The 17,241-nt window shown below is 63.9% G+C and overlaps 1 protein-coding gene and 1 long non-coding RNA gene across 2 annotated transcripts in view; one reads left to right on the plus strand and one right to left on the minus strand.

The window, feature by feature from the left end:
* The first annotated feature begins 6 nt into the window (after positions 1-6).
* Positions 7-12,633, plus strand: ADAM11 (ADAM metallopeptidase domain 11). The gene is made up of 26 exons (XM_035347661.1): positions 7-186; positions 819-1,003; positions 3,758-3,834; positions 4,348-4,414; positions 4,983-5,068; positions 5,167-5,233; positions 5,373-5,421; positions 5,547-5,614; positions 6,047-6,121; positions 6,202-6,273; positions 6,355-6,521; positions 6,603-6,687; positions 6,760-6,850; positions 6,930-6,981; positions 7,112-7,211; positions 7,533-7,604; positions 7,678-7,770; positions 7,868-7,948; positions 8,037-8,087; positions 8,610-8,673; positions 8,846-8,945; positions 9,023-9,142; positions 9,220-9,388; positions 9,456-9,570; positions 9,726-9,816; positions 10,229-12,633. Exons 1-26 carry the CDS (start codon positions 129-131, stop codon positions 10,272-10,274), a joined length of 2,301 nt encoding a protein of 766 aa, XP_035203552.1. The 5' UTR covers positions 7-128; the 3' UTR covers positions 10,275-12,633.
* A 1,178-nt stretch (positions 12,634-13,811) lies between these two features.
* Positions 13,812-17,241, minus strand: part of LOC118178770 — a 30,595-nt gene continuing 27,165 nt past the window's right edge. The window contains exon 3 of the long non-coding RNA XR_004756286.1: positions 13,812-13,828. This is a non-coding gene — a long non-coding RNA (uncharacterized LOC118178770). The remainder of the gene's footprint in view (positions 13,829-17,241) is intronic.

Below are 17,241 nucleotides of genomic sequence, written 5' to 3' on the forward strand. Positions count from 1 at the left end.
CCCCGCTCGGCCCCGCCGCCGCCGCCCATGCCCGGCCCGGGCGGAGGAGGGGCCGGAGGGAGCCCGGTGCCGCGGGGCCGCCCGGCGCGGCAGAGCCCGGAGCGCCGCGGGCGGATTATGAGGGAGCCATGAGCCCGCTGCGGAGCTGGCTGCTGGCCGCGCTCCTCTCGCTCACGCCGCGGGCAGGTAGGTGCCGGCCCCGCTCCCGGTCCCGGCCCCGCTCCCGGCCCCGCCGCCGCTGCGGGCTTTTTTGCTGCATCGACACATTTCTCCGCAGCGCCGCCCCGCAGCCCCGCGGGAGGGGCCCGGGGCCCGCCGCCCCCGGCCCCCCCTGCCCCCCGCGGGCCCCGACCCCCACCCCGGGCCCGGCTGCTCGCGGGGGGTCCCCGGGACCGGCCCCGCTCGTGCCCCCCCCCCCCCATCCCCTCGGGAGGTGGCCCCCGGCCGCGTTGCTCCGGCTGCGGAGCCGTTCCCGGTGTCCCCCTCCCTGTCCCCTCCGGGACGCGTCGTTCTCCCCCCCCCCCCCCGTGTCCCCTGGGTGTCCCCGCCAGCACGGACCGTCCTCCCCAGGGCCCCCGGAGCGTCCCCTCCGCGTCCCCCGCCGTGTACCTGGCGCCGTGGGTGTCCTCTCCCGTGCACAGCGCCATGCTCGGGTCCCCACTGCGCTCCCCACCCTGGGACCCGTCCCCACGCCATCCCTCTGTCCCCTGGGGATGTGTCCTCGCTGGGACGCAGCCCGGCCTCGGGTCCCCCCCAGGACGTGTCCCCATCGCAGCCCACCCTTGTCCCCCCGCCACCGACCCTCTCCTCGCCCGCAGGTCCCGCCGTGCACGCCGGCGCTCCGCAGCGGAGGCTCCCGCGGGCCGGATGGCAGGACGGGCGGGTTGTTTCCGAAATCACCCACCCCAGCAGGTTAGTGGGGCAGAGCTCAGGAGGAGAAGTCCAGAAGCATCAGCTGGACACCAGGGTCAGGAATGAGCCTAGAGGAGGAGGAGGAGGCCCTGTAAGTGAACCGCATCCCCCCTCCGCTCTCTTTCAGGCTGGGGCTGGGGGCCCCCCGGGCGCGAGGGCTGCTCCCGCCGTACCGGGGCCCGCGGCGGCTCCCGCTGCCCTCACGGTTGGGCACAGCCACACGCGGCCACGAGCAACCCCGTGGCCGTGCTACCGCTGCCTCCCCCAAGCCTGCGAGGCCCTGATGGCTTCCATTAAACCTCGGTACCGGAGGTGCGCGTGCGGGCGTTAGGAGAGATTGAAGGGCAGCACGCTGGCAGGGCTCATGCATAATGGATGGGCTCACTGCTCGGCGCTCGAAGCCAGAGCTGTGGCCCAAAACAGGAGCTGTGGCCCCAAATTGGAGCCGTGGCCCTGCGGCACGGCCATGCTGGCCATCAACCCTCATCCTGCCAGCCCCAAACCACGCCAGGCGGGCAGTCGCACTCGGACACAGCCGCTTTGCCTGGAGCCAGGGGGTGGCTGCATTTCGGGGAACGGTAAGAGCCCATCGCACAGGGGGAAGCTTTCAAAGAGGCGGCCGCCGCAGAGACCAGCAATAATCGATTCCCCACATCCTTGCTGGATAAAAGGAGAAATAATGGGCTTAAATTGCAGTAAAGGTGATTTAAGCTTGGCACTAAGTAAAACCTCCTAACGGTGAGGATGTCATGGAGGGGGGGGAAGAATCACCAGGGGACAGCTGCAGCACTGCCGGCGCTGGTGGTTTTTTGGGAGGCATTAAGCAGAGGCGTGAGGAAGTGCTGCCGTGGGGTGGGTGGCGCGGCCGCAGGCCCCAGCGGACAGGGTCGGGTGCTGCCATGGGTCCCAGCACTGGCAGAGCCCCCGCACGCTGCTCCCAGCTGCGCTGCTTGGCCCGCTGAAGGACACGGTCTCGGTTCAATGTCATCCGCGGCTGGGACGTCCCCTCCCGGGATCAGCTCTGGGGACGCTGCGTGGCTGCTCCGTGCTGGCAAAGGGGCCAGTGGGGCCATCCCATGTCCCTGTCACCCCGTACCGAGCTGTGCCCATTGGTGGCTCCTGCTCCGGGTGCCCTTGGTGCAGCACCTGCCAGGGCAGCAGCTCTGCCAGCAGCCTGGGGATGGGGCGCCCCGGGCACAGCCCCAGCAGCCCAGGGACCCCCTGGGTGGGGAAGAGGTGGGAGACAACGGGGGGACCCCGCACCGGGTCTGCCAGTCCCAAAGGGGGCATCACCTTCACTCCGCGGAGCTGGAGGTGCCAGGGCCATCATCCAGCACTTTGATTTTGGTTTCCAGCTTAACCCCGGCTGCTTCTCTCCCGCACCCTAGGCAGGACACGGTGCCGATGCTGCTGCCCATGCGCCTGCCGGTGCAGGGACACCCATCGGTGGCCAAGGAGCAGCTGTCCCTGCTGTTTTTGGCACTGTGCCCCTGACCCGTGCTGCAGTCACAGCTTTTTGGTTCAGAAAAGCAGATAATGGGGGCTTTCACCCCAAAAAGCTAGGGGTGAAGCATGTTCTGACAATTTGGCTTCTCCTTGCTGTGGCTTCCCCCAGGGGCAAAGCCCAGGGGCTGGGAGGTGGCTCGGGGCCATGGCAGCCAGGGCGAGCGTTGGCTCCTGTGGGACACATGGGGACAGCGAGTGACAGCGCGTGTCGGAGGCGAGGGTGCTTTGGGGCACGGTGAGGGACGGAGGTGAGGAGCCACTGGGCGGCCCCTCACCCACGCGAGGAGTTTGCCAGGTCTCAGCCGGGCGCTGCAGAGCGCGGCTCCCGCCTCCAGCACGCTGCCGCTCGCAGGAATTAGGTCACGAGCAGCGGGCGCCGCAGGGCGGGTGAAGCGCCAGCTCCGCTCGCTGAGCCTGGGCTGCTGCAGCCCTGCCGGGGCTGGGGGCTGAGCTCCGGCAGCCCCGGGCAGGGCAAAGGTGGCTCCCCCCCAGCCACTGGTGTCCGGTTATCGGTTCGGAGGAGTTTGGCTCGGAGGAGTTTGGCACCTTGGCATCCTGGGGTGGGTTTGGCGGTGGCCGGCCGGGCTGTGGGAGCAGCAGTGGCTTCCGCCGAAATGCTGCTCGGTGACACGCTGGTCCCCAGCGCTGCTGCTACGCGATGCTGCACTCCCAGCACTGAGACCATGGGCAGCTTGGGTCACAGCTAGTGAAGTTTTGGGTGAAAAAGTAATGATTTCTGTTACTTTTTAATTTTTTTAATTGAAAGAACACCTTCAGAGACCACATGATTGAGGTCTGGGGATTATTATTTTTTCTCTAGGTAAAAATCAGAAAAGCCTTCATCAGCTCCAGGTGGGAGCCTTGGCTGCTTTTGGTGCCTGCACCCTTCATCAGGGCAGGGCTTGGTGCCGGGCACCCATGGGCGCAGGCTCTTGGGGCACCACAAGCGGGGCTGTCGGAGCGATGCCATGCTGTGTCGTGGCGTGCGGTCCTTTGGGGGGCTGCGGGCTGCTGGTGATCTCACAGCGGGCTTGCGTTGCGCAGCGCATGATGGCCACGTTGGCCGGAGGCATCCCCGTGCCAGCCCAGCTGCCACGGGACCAAGGAGCCAAAACGGCCGCTGCGCTCCTTGGTGTGACACCAGATCCGTGACGGGTTTAAGGCCAGATCCTGGCTTGGGGTGGCAGCAGGCACGTCAGCTGCTCCTCGTTCCCACACTGCCATGCAAACACTCTCCTCCACTCAGACCCGGCCATGATTTTTCACGACTCCAACGGGATTTCTCCTGGCACCGGGCGCACGGGGCCATCCACGCCTCACTGCCGCTGCTCTCTTGCAGGGGGTGCACCTGGCACGGGTGAGCTTCGTGGTGCGTGCCTTCGGCTCGGCCTTCACCCTCGACCTCGAGCTCAACCAGTAAGTGGTTGTGTTGGAAGTGTCCTGGGGGGGGGGGGGGCGGAACAGACTGCTGTGGGGCTGCCATTGCCCCCACAAGAGGGATGGGGTGCAGAAGCGGTGGCATCTTGTTGCCCCCGGCACATGGGGAAAGTCTACATGTCCCCACCGTGGCTGCTGGGAGCGCGTGCCTGGCACAGCGTGTGCTGCTCGGCGTGCTGGCACAGGCGTCCTTAATATTTGATGGAGTCGCTCGGAGCTGTCCCAGCTCCAGTAACGAAGCCCTGAGCCTGCTTGGCCATGGGCAGAGCTGCACTCCGGAGGCAGAGGGGGTGTAAGAGGAGCCAGCGCCGTAGCGAGGGGGCCACAGGCCTTGGGTTTCCTGGACCACAGGGTTCCTGCACCAAGGCGATGCCAAGTGCACAGGGCAGCACGTGGGTGCCTGCCAGAGGATGGGGGTGCATGGGGCAGGGGCACAGCCATCTCCGTCCTCCTCCTGCCTGCGGCCTCTCACCTCTCTGCTCTTCCCCGCAGCCACCTTCTCGCCTCCCACTACGTGGAGCGGCACGTCAGCACGGGCAAGAACAGCAGCCACAGCACAGTAAGCACCGTGCCGCGCCGTGCCACGCAGCACCACAGGGCCCATGGTTCCATGCCAGGCTGTGAGTGCCGATCTCCTGCCCGATGCAGCCCTCAGTTCATGGATGATGGCCGTGGGTGGCTCCACCTGGGCAGCCTCATGGTCCTCTGTGTGCAGCACTGGGTATCCGGGCACTGCCCCAGCAGATGATGCAGGGACACGCATCCCATGGGTGCTGCCACAATGGGCTCCCCGCTTGCCCCTGGCACAGTTCAGCGCATTGCCGCGCTCACAGGTGCTGGGCCGGGAAGGCAGCGAACCCCGGGGGACACCAGGGATGGGTGTAGCCACCTGCAATGGGCAGGATGGGGCCCAGCGGTGCCATCGCTACCATCGGAGGGTCCAAGCGGGGCCGGTGGCTGCAGGGAGCAGCACGGCTCCAGCAGAGGCGGTGTGAAAAAGACAAATGGGATTTCCAGAAATAGCTCCTCGGACGGCTGGTGCTGGCCCTGCCCGTTGCGTGGAGCTCCCCGCACCACAGAGGCAGCACCAGCCCCATGGGCTCAGCAGCCTCTCCTGGCTCTCACAGGGTGCTGGGGAGCACTGCTACTACCAGGGCCGGGTCCGCGGCCGCCCCCGTTCCTTCGCGGCGCTCTCCAGCTGCCAGGGCCTGCAGTGAGTACCCCGCTTCCATGATTTGGGTCAAAATGGATGTTTCAAGGGATTGCTGCACCCCGCCAGCACCCTCTTACACCTCTGGGCTTCCTTTGCAGTGGTGTCTTCTCGGATGGCAGGGACACGTACCTGATCGAACCCCAGGCGGGGGCTGAGCACGGGCAGGTGAGCTCGCCCCTGCCTCAGTTTCCCCATCGCAGGGTCCGGCTATGGGTTGGGGTGTTGGGGCACACGGCCTCGGGGACACAGGGAGATGGAGAGCAGGGGCAGTTGGGTGTTGGTGACGCTCCTCTCCCCACTGCAGGGCCTTCGGCCACACGTCATCCAGCGCGCTCCGAGCTGCACCCAGCCAGGTGAGCGCCACGCTCGCTCCTGAGGGCTGGCATCCGTGCCACTGCGCCTGTGTCCCCTGCTGTTCCCAAGCACGCAGGGCAGTGCCCTCACCCCGCACACCGCCAGCTGTCTCCCTTCCCTCCAGGCTGCCTCTTCTCTGCACTGGACCACTACGTCTCCGACAGTTTACCCAAGCTGCGGCGGCGGCGGCAGGCAAGTGAGGGTGGCAGGGCCGTGGGCACGGGGTGGAGGACACCGGGCAGGGGATGGGGATGCTCAGCCCCAGCCAGGCTCTGGCTTCCTGCTCAACATCTCTGAGGTGGCTGCTTGCTCGTGGCACAGCCAGAGCTGGTTTGTGGGTGCTGGAGACGTGTTTGTGGGATGCTGCTCCTGCACAGGAGCCCCCTTGGGAGCCACCAGAGGCTGTAGCTGGGGTGTGATGGGTGTCAGTCCCCAGGTCCATCCTGCCCGCTGTCAGCAGGATGATGCCAGTACTTCCCAAATGTGCTTTGAGCCACAAAACAGGGCTCAAAAATCCCATTCGCTGCACTCTCCCTCAAAGCAAGAGACTTCTCAGGGCCAGTCCTGCCCCATACATCCCCCCGGGGTGTGGGGAGCGGCTCAGCTCCTGGCTCCTACTGGCAGGTGCGACGAGCCCAGCACACGGTTCACAGCGAGACCAAGTACATCGAGCTGGCGGTGGTGAACGACCATCAGCTGGTAAGCACCGTGCCGAGAGGAGCCGAGCAGAGCGGGCAGCGTGGGCCGGCCCCAGCCCTCCTCACCTCCACTCCCCCCAGTTCCTGCAGCTCCGCAAGTCTGTGGTCCTCACTAGCAACTTCGCCAAGTCCGTGGTCAACCTGGCCGACATGGTGAGAGCGGGGCTGTCCCTGATGGGTTCATCCCTGTCCCCCCGTGGGTTTGTCCCCAGCGCCGTCCTCTCGCCCGCGCAGATCTACAAGGAGCAGCTCAACACCCGCATCGTGCTGGTGGCCATGGAGACGTGGGCCTCCGAGGACCGGATCCGCATGGAGGAGGACTCGCTGGAGACGCTGAACGAGTTCATGAAGTACCGGCGTGAGGCGATGCCGGAGCAGAGCGACACCGTCCACCTCTTCTCGTGAGCGCCATGGCCACGCCACCTCCCGGGGCTGGGAGCTGGCAACTGCTTTGCCCGTCACCTCCTCCCTCACCCTTGCAGGGGACGGACGTTTCAGAGCAGCTGCAGCGGCACCGCCTTCGTGGGGGGCATCTGCTCACCCGGCCGCGGCGGGGGGGTCAACGAGGTGCGTGAGGAAAGCAGGCGGGTGGGCTGGTTGAGGGGTCCCCCCCGTGACACCACTGTCCCTCCCGCGCAGTACGGCAACGTGGCAGCCATGGCCGTGACGCTGGCACAGACGCTGGGGCAGAACGTGGGCATGATGTGGAACAAGCACCGCACCTCGGCAGGTACCTGCCGGGCAGGAGGCACGGGGTGCCATCCCGGGGGGCTGCCAGGGGATGCAGCTCCTCTCCTCTCTCCTCACAGGGGATTGCCGGTGTCCCGACGCGTGGCTGGGCTGTATCATGGAGGACACAGGGTGAGTGCCCATCAGGGGGCTGCGTCCCTGCATGGACCCATTGCCTTTGGGCTGCCCACTTTGCAGCACCAGGGGGGAGATGCTGCCTGGGGTTGGCATCCCCCGGGGTCACTGTGTCCCCCCCCCACAGGTACTACCTCCCACGGAAGTTTTCCCGCTGCAGCATCGACGAGTACAACCAGTTCCTGCAGGACGGCGGCGGCAGCTGCCTCTTCAACAAGCCCCTGAAGGTAGCAGGCCTGGCACCAGGGTGGGTGCGAAATGGGGGTGAGCAATGCTGGGGATGGTCGGGGGGTCCCCTGGGGCTCGTGGCCTGCCCCAGCCCTGTGATGCGCAAGGTAATGCTGCTGGCTTCAGCCCTGGTTCTTGATTGACTGAGCTGCAAAACTGACTGCAAAATGTGAGAGGTTGGCAGGTCCTGCTGTCCCTGGGGATGCAGAGCCCTTTTGAGGTGCGGGGGGCTCACCACACCCTGGGGACGCTGGGGGTGGGAGTGCTGTGCCCAGCACCTGCCGCAGGTCCCCGGCTGCAGCAGTCACTCTCCCCGGCAGCTCCTGGACCCTCCGGAGTGCGGCAATGGCTTCGTGGAGGCGGGCGAGGAGTGCGACTGCGGCTCGCTGGCGGTGAGCGGGGCCGGGGGCCGGTGATGAGCAGCAGGGCTGGCAGTGGGCTCACGCCTGCCGCCGGCCCTGGCAGGAATGTGCCAAGAGCGGAGGCAACTGCTGCAAGAAGTGCACGCTGACCCACGACGCCATGTGCAGCGACGGGTTGTGCTGCAAGGGCTGCAAGGTGCGGGGCAGGCGGCGGGGGCTGTGTCCTGTGGCACACAAAGTCCCTGGGGGCCGCAGGGGTTTCTGTGCCGACGCGTGTGCCTTCCCCTGCACAGTATGAGCCGCGTGGCGTGTCCTGCCGGGAGGCCGTGAATGAGTGCGACATCCCTGAGACCTGCACTGGGGACTCGAGCCAGGTGAGGACTCGGGATGGCGGGGACAGAGGGGGGCTGTGGGGCCTTGAGGGGGCTCATGGCCTCACCCATCTTCTTTGCCCACCCCCAGTGTCCCCCCAACCTTCACAAGCTGGATGGCTACTTCTGTGAAAACGAGCAGGTGAGTCTGCCCCGTGGGATGTGGCCGGGGGCTCAGGCACATCCCATGGGCTCTGGCATCAGTGCTGGCAGCTGCAGTGCATGGGGTGCATGCACTGGGGAGAGCTCTGGTCCCTGGGCTGTGCGAGCCCCCCCAGTGCGTGCGGTCATCCATGCCTGTACAGCAGTGTGCGCGCACCTGCAGCCATGGTCCCTGTGCCACGCACCTTCCCTGTGCATGCAGCCATGGTCCCCATACCCTGCAGGCTTTCCCATGTGTGTGCATCAGCAGAGATGGGCCCTTATGTTGCACAAGTCTTCCTTGTGCATGTGTGCCTGCAGGCATGGTCCCCGTGCACTGCAAACCTGTGTGCCTTGTGCCGTGCAAGCCATCCCTGCGCTCGTGGAACTGGGGCTGTGTTCCCGGGGCCGTGTGCCCCAAGGACATGCACCTGGGGTCGCCACCCTGCACTGCCCAAGCCCCCTCCTTGGGTGCTCACCTGCGGGTGCCAGTCATGCCATGCCACCGCTCCCTTCTCCCCAGGGCCGATGCTACGGTGGGCGCTGCAAAACCCGAGACCGGCAGTGCAACGCGCTGTGGGGTCGCAGTAAGTGCCCTGCCCGCGCCATACCCTGTGCCCATCAGGGAGTGTGGGGTGGCAATGTCTTTGCAGAAAGCCCCGGGGTGCTCAGAGGAGCCCCGTGCTCCATCCCCTGCAGCGGGGGAGTTGCTGGCGGTGGGGAACGGGGGGCAAATGGGTGACGCCCGCTTTCTCCCAGGCTCGGCAGAGCGTTTCTGCTATGAGAAGCTCAATGTGGAGGGGACCGAGAGGGGCAACTGCGGGCGCGAGGGCTCAGGCTGGATGCAGTGTAACAAGCAGTGAGCGAGCCCCCTACCCACGCCCCCCCACCTGCCACACGTCCCCCTTGGTGCCATCGCCCCCCCGTGCCTTGCAGGGACGTGCTCTGCGGCTTCCTCCTCTGCGCCAACATCTCGGGCGCACCCCGGCTGGGTGAGCTCAGCGGCGAGATTGCCACCATGACCTTCTTCCATCAAAACCGCTACGTGGACTGCAGGTGGGTGCCACCGCGGGCACGGGGCTGGGGCCACCCTGGGGCGTGGGGGTCCCAGTGTCACCCACTCGCTCCCGCAGGGGCGGCCACGTGCAGCTGGTGGACGGCTCGGACCTGAGCTACGTGGAGGATGGGACGCCCTGCGGGCCCAGCATGCTGTGTCTTGACCATAAATGCCTTCCAGTGACAGCCTTTAACTTCAGCTCCTGTCCCGGCAGCTGGGATGGGAAGATCTGTTTTGACCATGGGGTGAGGATGGGGGGGCTCCCAGGGGTGCGCGGGGCCATTGCAGGGTGCTGACGCTGTCCCCTCACAGGTCTGCAGCAATGAGGGCAAGTGCATCTGCCAGCCCGAGTGGACGGGGAAGGACTGCAGCGTCTACGACCCCATCCCCGAGCCAAAGCCCACAGGCGAGACGGAGCGATACAAGGGTCAGTGTGCGCTGTGCCGGGGCTCCCATCATGATCCCAGCTCCCTCTGCCCCCATCCCAGGACTGCGCCTCAGCTGGGCACAGCTGGGTCCCCAGGGTGCCCCGTGGCCCTGTCCCTGCTGACCTGTGTCCCTGTCCTCTTCTCCCTGGCCCAGGTCCCAGTGGCACCAATATCATTATTGGCTCCATCGCTGGGGCAGTGCTGGTGGCTGCCATTGTCCTAGGAGGGACTGGCTGGGGATTTAAGTAAGCAGATGCCGCATGCTTCCTCCTCCTCCTCATCTTCCAGCATGACAGTGGGGAAGGTGGCCCTGCTGCCATCCCCTGGGGATGCAAGGATGCCTGGTGCCCGTCCCCGTGTCCCCTTTGCCCCCTGGCCCTGCCTGCATGTGGCACCGGGACCTCGCTATCACCCTGACCCCAGCTGTGTCCTGCCCATCTGTCCCCCGGTTTGGGGTCCCAAAGGGGCTCCCCCCAGCCCCATCCTGCTGTGTGCTCAGGCCCTAGCACCTGTATGTGCACGGGCCTATGGCCGCTGCGCATGGAACCAGGGGGTGTCATGGGTCGGGGGCAGTGGCGGAGGAGGGGACACAAAATGGAGGAGGGGAGACATGGGGGGGATGCTGACGCTCCTGTCCTCTCCCCCTGCTGCCCCCAGGAACATCCGCCGAGGAAGGTATGACCCGGCACAGCAGGGAGTGTAGCCCCCGCCGCCTGTCCCCCCGTCGTCTCCTCGTCACCGTCAGGCACCGGCGGCCCAGCGGCACGGGACCTCCGTCCCCGGGCTGGGACAGCCGCCATGGGCCCGTCTGTCCATGTCGCTGTGTGTCCGGCTGCCCCTGTGCTGTCTCCATCTCTGTGGCCCCCTCCATAGCTTCAAAGAGCCAGCTGGGGGGGGGACCAGCCCCGGGAATAAACTCGCCGGGTGCTCGCAGCAGGCGAGCAGGGCCCTGGCAGTGCCCTCCCCCGGTGCTGGCTCTTTTGGGCTCAGTGTCCCTTGTGTCCCCCCCTACCCCCCCCCACCCCCTGTGTCGCACCCCCACACTAAAGCACTCCTCACTTCTGTGTTGCAGGTCCGGGGGGACCTGAGCAGGGCCTCCCTGCCTTGTGCCCCCCGCTCCAGCGCCTAATTAACAGCAATTAAATGGGGCACAGCTGCCAGGAGTCCACCTGAGGAGGGAGGAGAGCATGGGGGGGGGGGTCTGGTTGCAGGACCCCCCCCTCCTCGACCCCTGCTGCACCACCACGAATGTCCAGGCCCCCCGGGGCTGGAGTCACTCATGGCACCGTGATGAATGTACCTGGGGGGGCCGTGCCAGGAGCCCCCAAACCCGCATGGCTCTGGGGGGGGGCTGGGACTCCTCCCCTCCCAAACTCACATCAGCATCTTCCAGCTTTGGGGGCAGAATCCCCCAGTTCCAGGCCAGTATCTCCCAGTACCAGGCCAGTTTGTCTTTTCCCCCCCTTCCCTGCCCCAGAGCAGGGCCTGTCCCCTACCACCCCTGCAACCCAGGGACCGGGTCTGCACCCCAGCCGTGGGGCCCAAAAAGCAGCCCCCTGGATGTGCAGTAGGTGTGCAACCCCCCCCCCCCCAAATTTCCCTCCCTTCTTACCCCATCTCATTGCTCCACCCTCCTGCCTCCTGTCCCCAGCACTGGGGTCCAGCACCCCTGGGTGCCAGATTCTCCCTGTGTCATGTGTCCTTCCATCACCTCCCCAGCCCTGACAGGTGAACCCCAAAATGGTGGCACCAGGGAGGGCAAGGGGCCATGCTCAGGTGCTGAGGTACAGGGTGAGCCCAGGGCAGTGTTACCCCCCCCTCCCATCAGCAGTCCCCATGGCAGGCACAGCACGTGCCACATGTCACCCTCATGGCTGCTGGGGTGGTATGTGTCACCCGCCCCGTCCCTGTGGTGCCCTGCATGAGATGTCCCCCCCAGACCACACACCCACAGAGCACTTGGGGCCTCCATGGGCCGCTAGAGCACTGGTGACACTTGGTACGAGGGGGAGGTCCCCGCTGTCATCCCCTGGAGCAGGCATGGAGGCAGGGGATGGTGGGTGCCTGGGGGGTTGACCTTGGGTTGGAGTTCCCCAAGCTCAGACATGTCCCCTGGTGCGCTGTGAGAGCCCACGGCACCCAAGGGTGCCTCAGCTGTGCTGGCTCAAGCATCGCTGGCTGTGGTCCCCCACCCAGGGCCAGCACCATGCCTGCTGTCCCCATGTCCCCAGCCCTATGGGGTGGGCCGGTGTGGGAGTGCTGCAGGACAGGAGGGGGTGGCCAGACATCCCCGGGCTCAGCTGCAGTGGTGGCCCCTCGCGTGCCCCAGCCACCGAGTGTGAGCGCAGGTGGGTGCCCTGTGGCTGGGGCTGCAGGGCACGGGGTGGAGGGTGGGGTTATTTGGATCTGTACCTCTCCCTGTCCCCTCCGTCCTCCCCCTCCACCATCTCTGTCACCACAGTGTCCCCAAAGCTGTCACGGCTGCAGTGGCGGGGTGATCCCCACTGCAAGGGGGCACCCCCTCCCCAGGCCCTGTGTGGAGGGGGATCCCCGTGTCCCTCCTCTGCTGCCACTTTCACAGCAAGAAGCCACATTTGTCACTGGTTTGGGGGACATTAATATATAAATATATATAAATATTATTTTTCTCAATGATTTTAATGCCGTACAGTCAAGCAGTGCCGCTCATGCGCTGGGGAGGACTAGACTGGGGGAGAAAAAGGGGAGGGGGAGGCACACAGTGCTTCCCGAGCCCTCCCTCAGCCCCCAGCAGGCCCAGCCGAACAGCCCCGGCCCAACTGATGCCAGGAGAAGCCCTGGGGCTGGCAGCAAGCCCCCGGCCCGCTGCTGCCTGCCAGCCGCCCCGCACCGCCTTGCTCGCATCCCGGCCCTCCCTGCGCTCGGCCTGGCCCCCCCCGCCGGCCGCACTTCGCCTCGTGCCCGCGCTCCCGCTTCGCACGCACCAGGGAGCTGGTGGGACCCGCTGGGTGCGCGTCGCCCGGCCCCCGGGACGCCTCCTGCAATGTCGCAGACTTTATTTACAATAAAGACTTGGAAAATCAGCAGGGGTCTCTTCCTTCCTCATGGGGCACAGGTGGGTGGGGACGGCTGTGCAGAGTGGTGCGACATGCACAGCCCCAAGTTGCACCTCTTCTGAGATGTCATGGCCATGGTGATGTTTTGGTCCCACATGTGCCCCCCCACCCCCATCTTCCCTGCACCCCATGTGCCACCCCAGGTGGGCTTTGTGGGTTGGGGACACCCCAAACCATCACGTCTGACTGAGGGGCAGCTGAGCAGCTGGTCCCACTGCATGGAGACAACAGCCAGTGGCAAGTGCCACCACACTCTGTCCCCTTGCCTGACTGGGCCCCTGCCCCATGGTGGGGATGTGGCTGCTCCCTGTTCCAGCCCAGCGTTGTACAGCCAAGTGCCTGCCCTGTGACAAGGACATGCCTCAGTCCCTGTGCCATGACGGGGACTTGTGCACCAGCCCCTGTCTCCCATGGGGACCAGCACTTTGCCCACCTCTGGAATGTAAAAGCAGCCATCCCACCACAGGGACACATGGGCAGGTCCCTGTCCCTTTGAGGGGATACCACACCTGGTCCCCATCCCACTGAAAGGACACACGGGCAGTTCCCTGTCCCCCTCCCAGGGACACCCCAGGGCTGGGTCAGTTCTATGCGGGGTCCTGCCAGTGCTCCCAGGGGATTCATGGGGCTGGAGCAGCCTCCATGGGACCAGCCCTGGCCATGGGCCCAGACTCGGGGACACTGACTGGGCAGCAGGAGCCCAGCGGGAGGCACTGTCCAAGCCCCCATCCCCAGCTGGCCTCCTGGGGAAGCTGCAGCCTCCACCCTGGGGAAGGGGCTGGGGTAGCACCCGGGAGAGCAGCACCAAGGAGGGCAGCAGTGTCCTGCCCGGCCCTGGGAGCAGGGAGAGCTGCTGGCCCTGAGGTCACGGCGAGGCCTGGACGTGGCTTCTGGTGCCGCCATGCAAAGCTCAGCCCAGCCAGACTCCTCATTCCAGCCGGACTGCTCATTCCAGCCATATTCCTTGGCACATCGGCCACGAGAGGGCCCCCCCAGTCCAATCCATGAGCATCTGCACGCCCGGACTGGACGGCACAAACGATGCGCTGGCATCCCCAACATGCTGCTGGGCCACGTGCGCTTTGTGGGCCTCAGCCCTGAGAGGATGGAGGCCGAGGATGAAGGCACAGACCAGGGCTAAGGCTAGGGCTGCAGCACGCTGCTGCCATTTGGTGGCCTTCAGCCATACGGATAGGACAGGGGACTCGTTTATCACTGCTGCCAGCCAGCCCCACACCAGACGGCTCAAAGAAGCACGGCCAGCCCCAGCAGCCCTCAGCTGGGAGGCCAAAGCACGCGGTCCCCAGCGGCCAGACCCCAGCTTCTCCTTCCCAACAGCACAGAAGTAACATCCCTGCCAACGTGGGCTCGAGGTGACAGCAGGGGGAGGCAGCCACAGTCCCCTTGGCCCTGGCAGCAGTGGGAGAATCTTCCTCGGTGCCCCCCTGAAATTTTGGGCTGGTGTCTGGAGACCACTGTGAGGAGTGCATCAGAAATAACCCACAGGCTTTTTTTTGAATGTTGAATTACAGAGGGCCCTCAGGGTCAGGAGGGAAAAAAAAAAAAAAAGGCTTAAAGTCGCCCCAGCTCCAGCAGCATGCTTAGAACAGGCTCCGGGCCGGGGCTCACGTGGAGGATGCTGCAGCGGGGTTGGATGTTTGTGGCTCAAGGGAGCTGCTCCCCAGCACAATAAAAAAAATCTGTGAGAGCCAGCAGGGTCCAGCGCCCAGGTGTACTCAATGCACCAAGCTGCTGATCCTCTGCTCCATCAGCTTCTCCAGCACCCTCCTCCTTTGCCTTGAAAAGAGACCATCCCAGAGCATGCCGTTGTAGAGCACCAACCAGCTGCAGGCTGCCCCATTGCTGCCTGTCCTTCTTGAGCCTTTTCTCTTACTTTTAACTCACTGGGTTTAGGCTAAAGCCCAGTCCTCACAGGCAGCTCCGAGCCAGTCTTCTCAGCATCCCCAGCCAGAGGACACTTCAGCAACATTACTAAAAGTTAACCGTATGCCAGGGGAGAAGCCACAGACTTCCACGCCTGTGCCGCGTGCTGAGATGCTGTCACCAAGCTCTGGGCTGGCTGGCAGTGTGTCCAACACAACGCTCCTCCGACAAAGGCAGTCCTTGCTGTGCGGCCACTGCTGGCAGAACCCTCTCCCTGATCCCGGTGCGATGCATCCTCCTGTAACACAGCGCACCTGACAGCCTGCAGGGAGTAACAGCTTGGGTACACGAGGAGGGGGTGTGTGTCAGAGCAGCTGTTGCTTACAGGGCTAAAATCAAAGTTATTTCCCTGTCTTTTAAAACAGCAATGAGCCTCTTAAGGGTGGATCCTGCCAATCACAAAGTCCATGCTGGGGGCAATAAATAAATAAATAAATTCTTTCTTAATTAGTAAAACCAAAGAAATAAGAAACCAAGTCTTTTGCAGCCTCCTCTGTGTCTGTGCCATTACATAATGGGGAGTCCTTGAACCTCAAAATCTCTCTGCTCCTTTGGTTGCAGACATTGATGGTTGACCACCTGGCTGTGACTTTTCAGCTATAATCTAATGAGGCAGACCTTGCTTTTAGGGTACACACAAGGAAGAAAATCCTCACGGACTTGGGAACATGGTTGCAGCAGAGGCCACAGCATGGCACGGTGCCATGTGAGCAGCAGCTTGCACAAGCAGAAGGAGGCTATGATTTTTCAGCTTTTGTACCCGTAAGAAAGTCGAGATGTTTCGGTCAGCTTTAGAGAGCACAGGGAGATGTCAGAGGGTCAGGAGCCAACGCTGCTGTGTGAAACGAAATGGAGAAATGTCACCCTGAAGGGAGTTTTTGTTAGGTGATAAATCAAAAGGCGAAAGCAAGCAATACGCCAAATATTGGCTTCACACACTGCAACACAGCTCAAAATCCATGTCCTCGTTTCCATGCAGATACAGCAAATAACTGGAGGCACAGAGCTGAACTCTGACCACAAACCAGGACATGTGTTTTCCAGCCAGGAAGCCCTCTGAAGGCTGAGAAGCACGCTCACACTGAAGCCACGTCTTCTGCCCATCTGCCCTTCCCTGCCAGAAGCCCTCTGGCCATGCCCCACCGCTCACCACGAGCTGCAGCCCTACCTGCACCCATGCCCCGAGCAGCAGGCGCTTTCTGCTCCAGTCACTTCACGCCCTGGAAGACGCCACTTGGCTGTGCCAGCGCCTTTCCCTGGTGGGAGACCGGGGTCTGGAGAGAGAGGGGTTGGTGAGGGCAGCGCCTGCTCTGGCTCTCCCCCAGGGGTACTGGTGCACAGTGCCCATACCGGGACGGCAAGGACTTGGTGCGGTCCTGCCCCATCACTCTTGCCCCATTCAGCTATGCAAGGCTGCCCCTCTGAGCTGAGGCTCTCATTTGGTACAGGGACATTTTAGGACAATTACCTTTTTGTCTCAGGAAAATCCAATGTGACCACAGAGAAATTCGGCAGGCAAACATCTGCTAAAAGGTACAAAGGAGAACACACACGTCAGGCGAAAGCAGAGCCTCGCCTGCTGTGGGAATTTTGTTATTTAGGCCCCAGCTGGAAACAAGAAACCAATCAGCGTGCAGAAAGGAGGCAGTTCAGGGAAAAGCAGCGAGTGTCTCCGAGCTGCCTCAGCTCCACATGGCTTACACAACGCTGTCAGTCCAAATGGCACTCCGGCGCGCTGATCAGAGACCTCGCGCTCCAGGGGAAGGGGAGCAGCAGCGCTCACAGCCACTGAGGGCTTGCCAAGCACAACGCGCCTGCAGCGGAGGTGACTCCAGTGTCAGGTGAAGCGGCAGGACCTGGGCAGGCTGAGCTGGCCACGCCAGAGGTGCTGAGCTGAAATGGGTGAGGCTGAAGGGTGACACGTTTTGGAAAACGCTTGTCACAGCCTTGCAAACAGCTCGCAGAGACCCCCCAGGCTCCCTCCTGCTAAGTCATGCTACCGAGCACCTTGAGGGTAGTAAACACTCCCAGCACTACACGGTGCTTAAAGCATTTTGCACAGGAAAGCTGAATCCCAATTTTTCAGTAAACACAAAGCTATCCATACTAAAACCTTCTGCTGACCCATTTGAGTCACCATCGACTCAATTTCTAATGGCTACAAGGAACCCTCAGCAGCAGAGGGACACCTGCACCCAAACCAGGCTCATGCCAAATCCAAAATCTCTTTTAAAAATTCTTTGAGGGTTAATGAGGTCAGATGGAGGGAGCTCCTGATGGTGCCGGTCCCAACCCAGGGCACTGCAGGCTGGGTAGGTATTCACACCCCAGCCCCTACAAGAGCGCCAAATGCTCAATTTTGGGGCGGTGAGAGGCGAGAAGGGAAGAGCTGAGTCTCCAAGGCCAGCTTAGACCTTGGAGTGACAGGTGAGAGCAGTTCCGTGCCACCAGAGGGAACAGGCAAAGGACAGATAATACTAACAATAAGAGCCACTCACGACCGGGGCTACAGCTTGCAGAGGGGGCAGGAGCCGCTCCGCTGCCAAGGCAGGGGCTGGGGCCTGACCCCACACACGCCTCGTGCTGAAATGGGGCGCGCACACACTGGAGGCGATCGGCAGCTCGTGTCAC

Source organism: Oxyura jamaicensis, chromosome 27, assembly GCF_011077185.1.
Source record: "Oxyura jamaicensis isolate SHBP4307 breed ruddy duck chromosome 27, BPBGC_Ojam_1.0, whole genome shotgun sequence".
In the NCBI taxonomy this organism is placed as follows: domain Eukaryota; kingdom Metazoa; phylum Chordata; class Aves; order Anseriformes; family Anatidae; genus Oxyura; species Oxyura jamaicensis.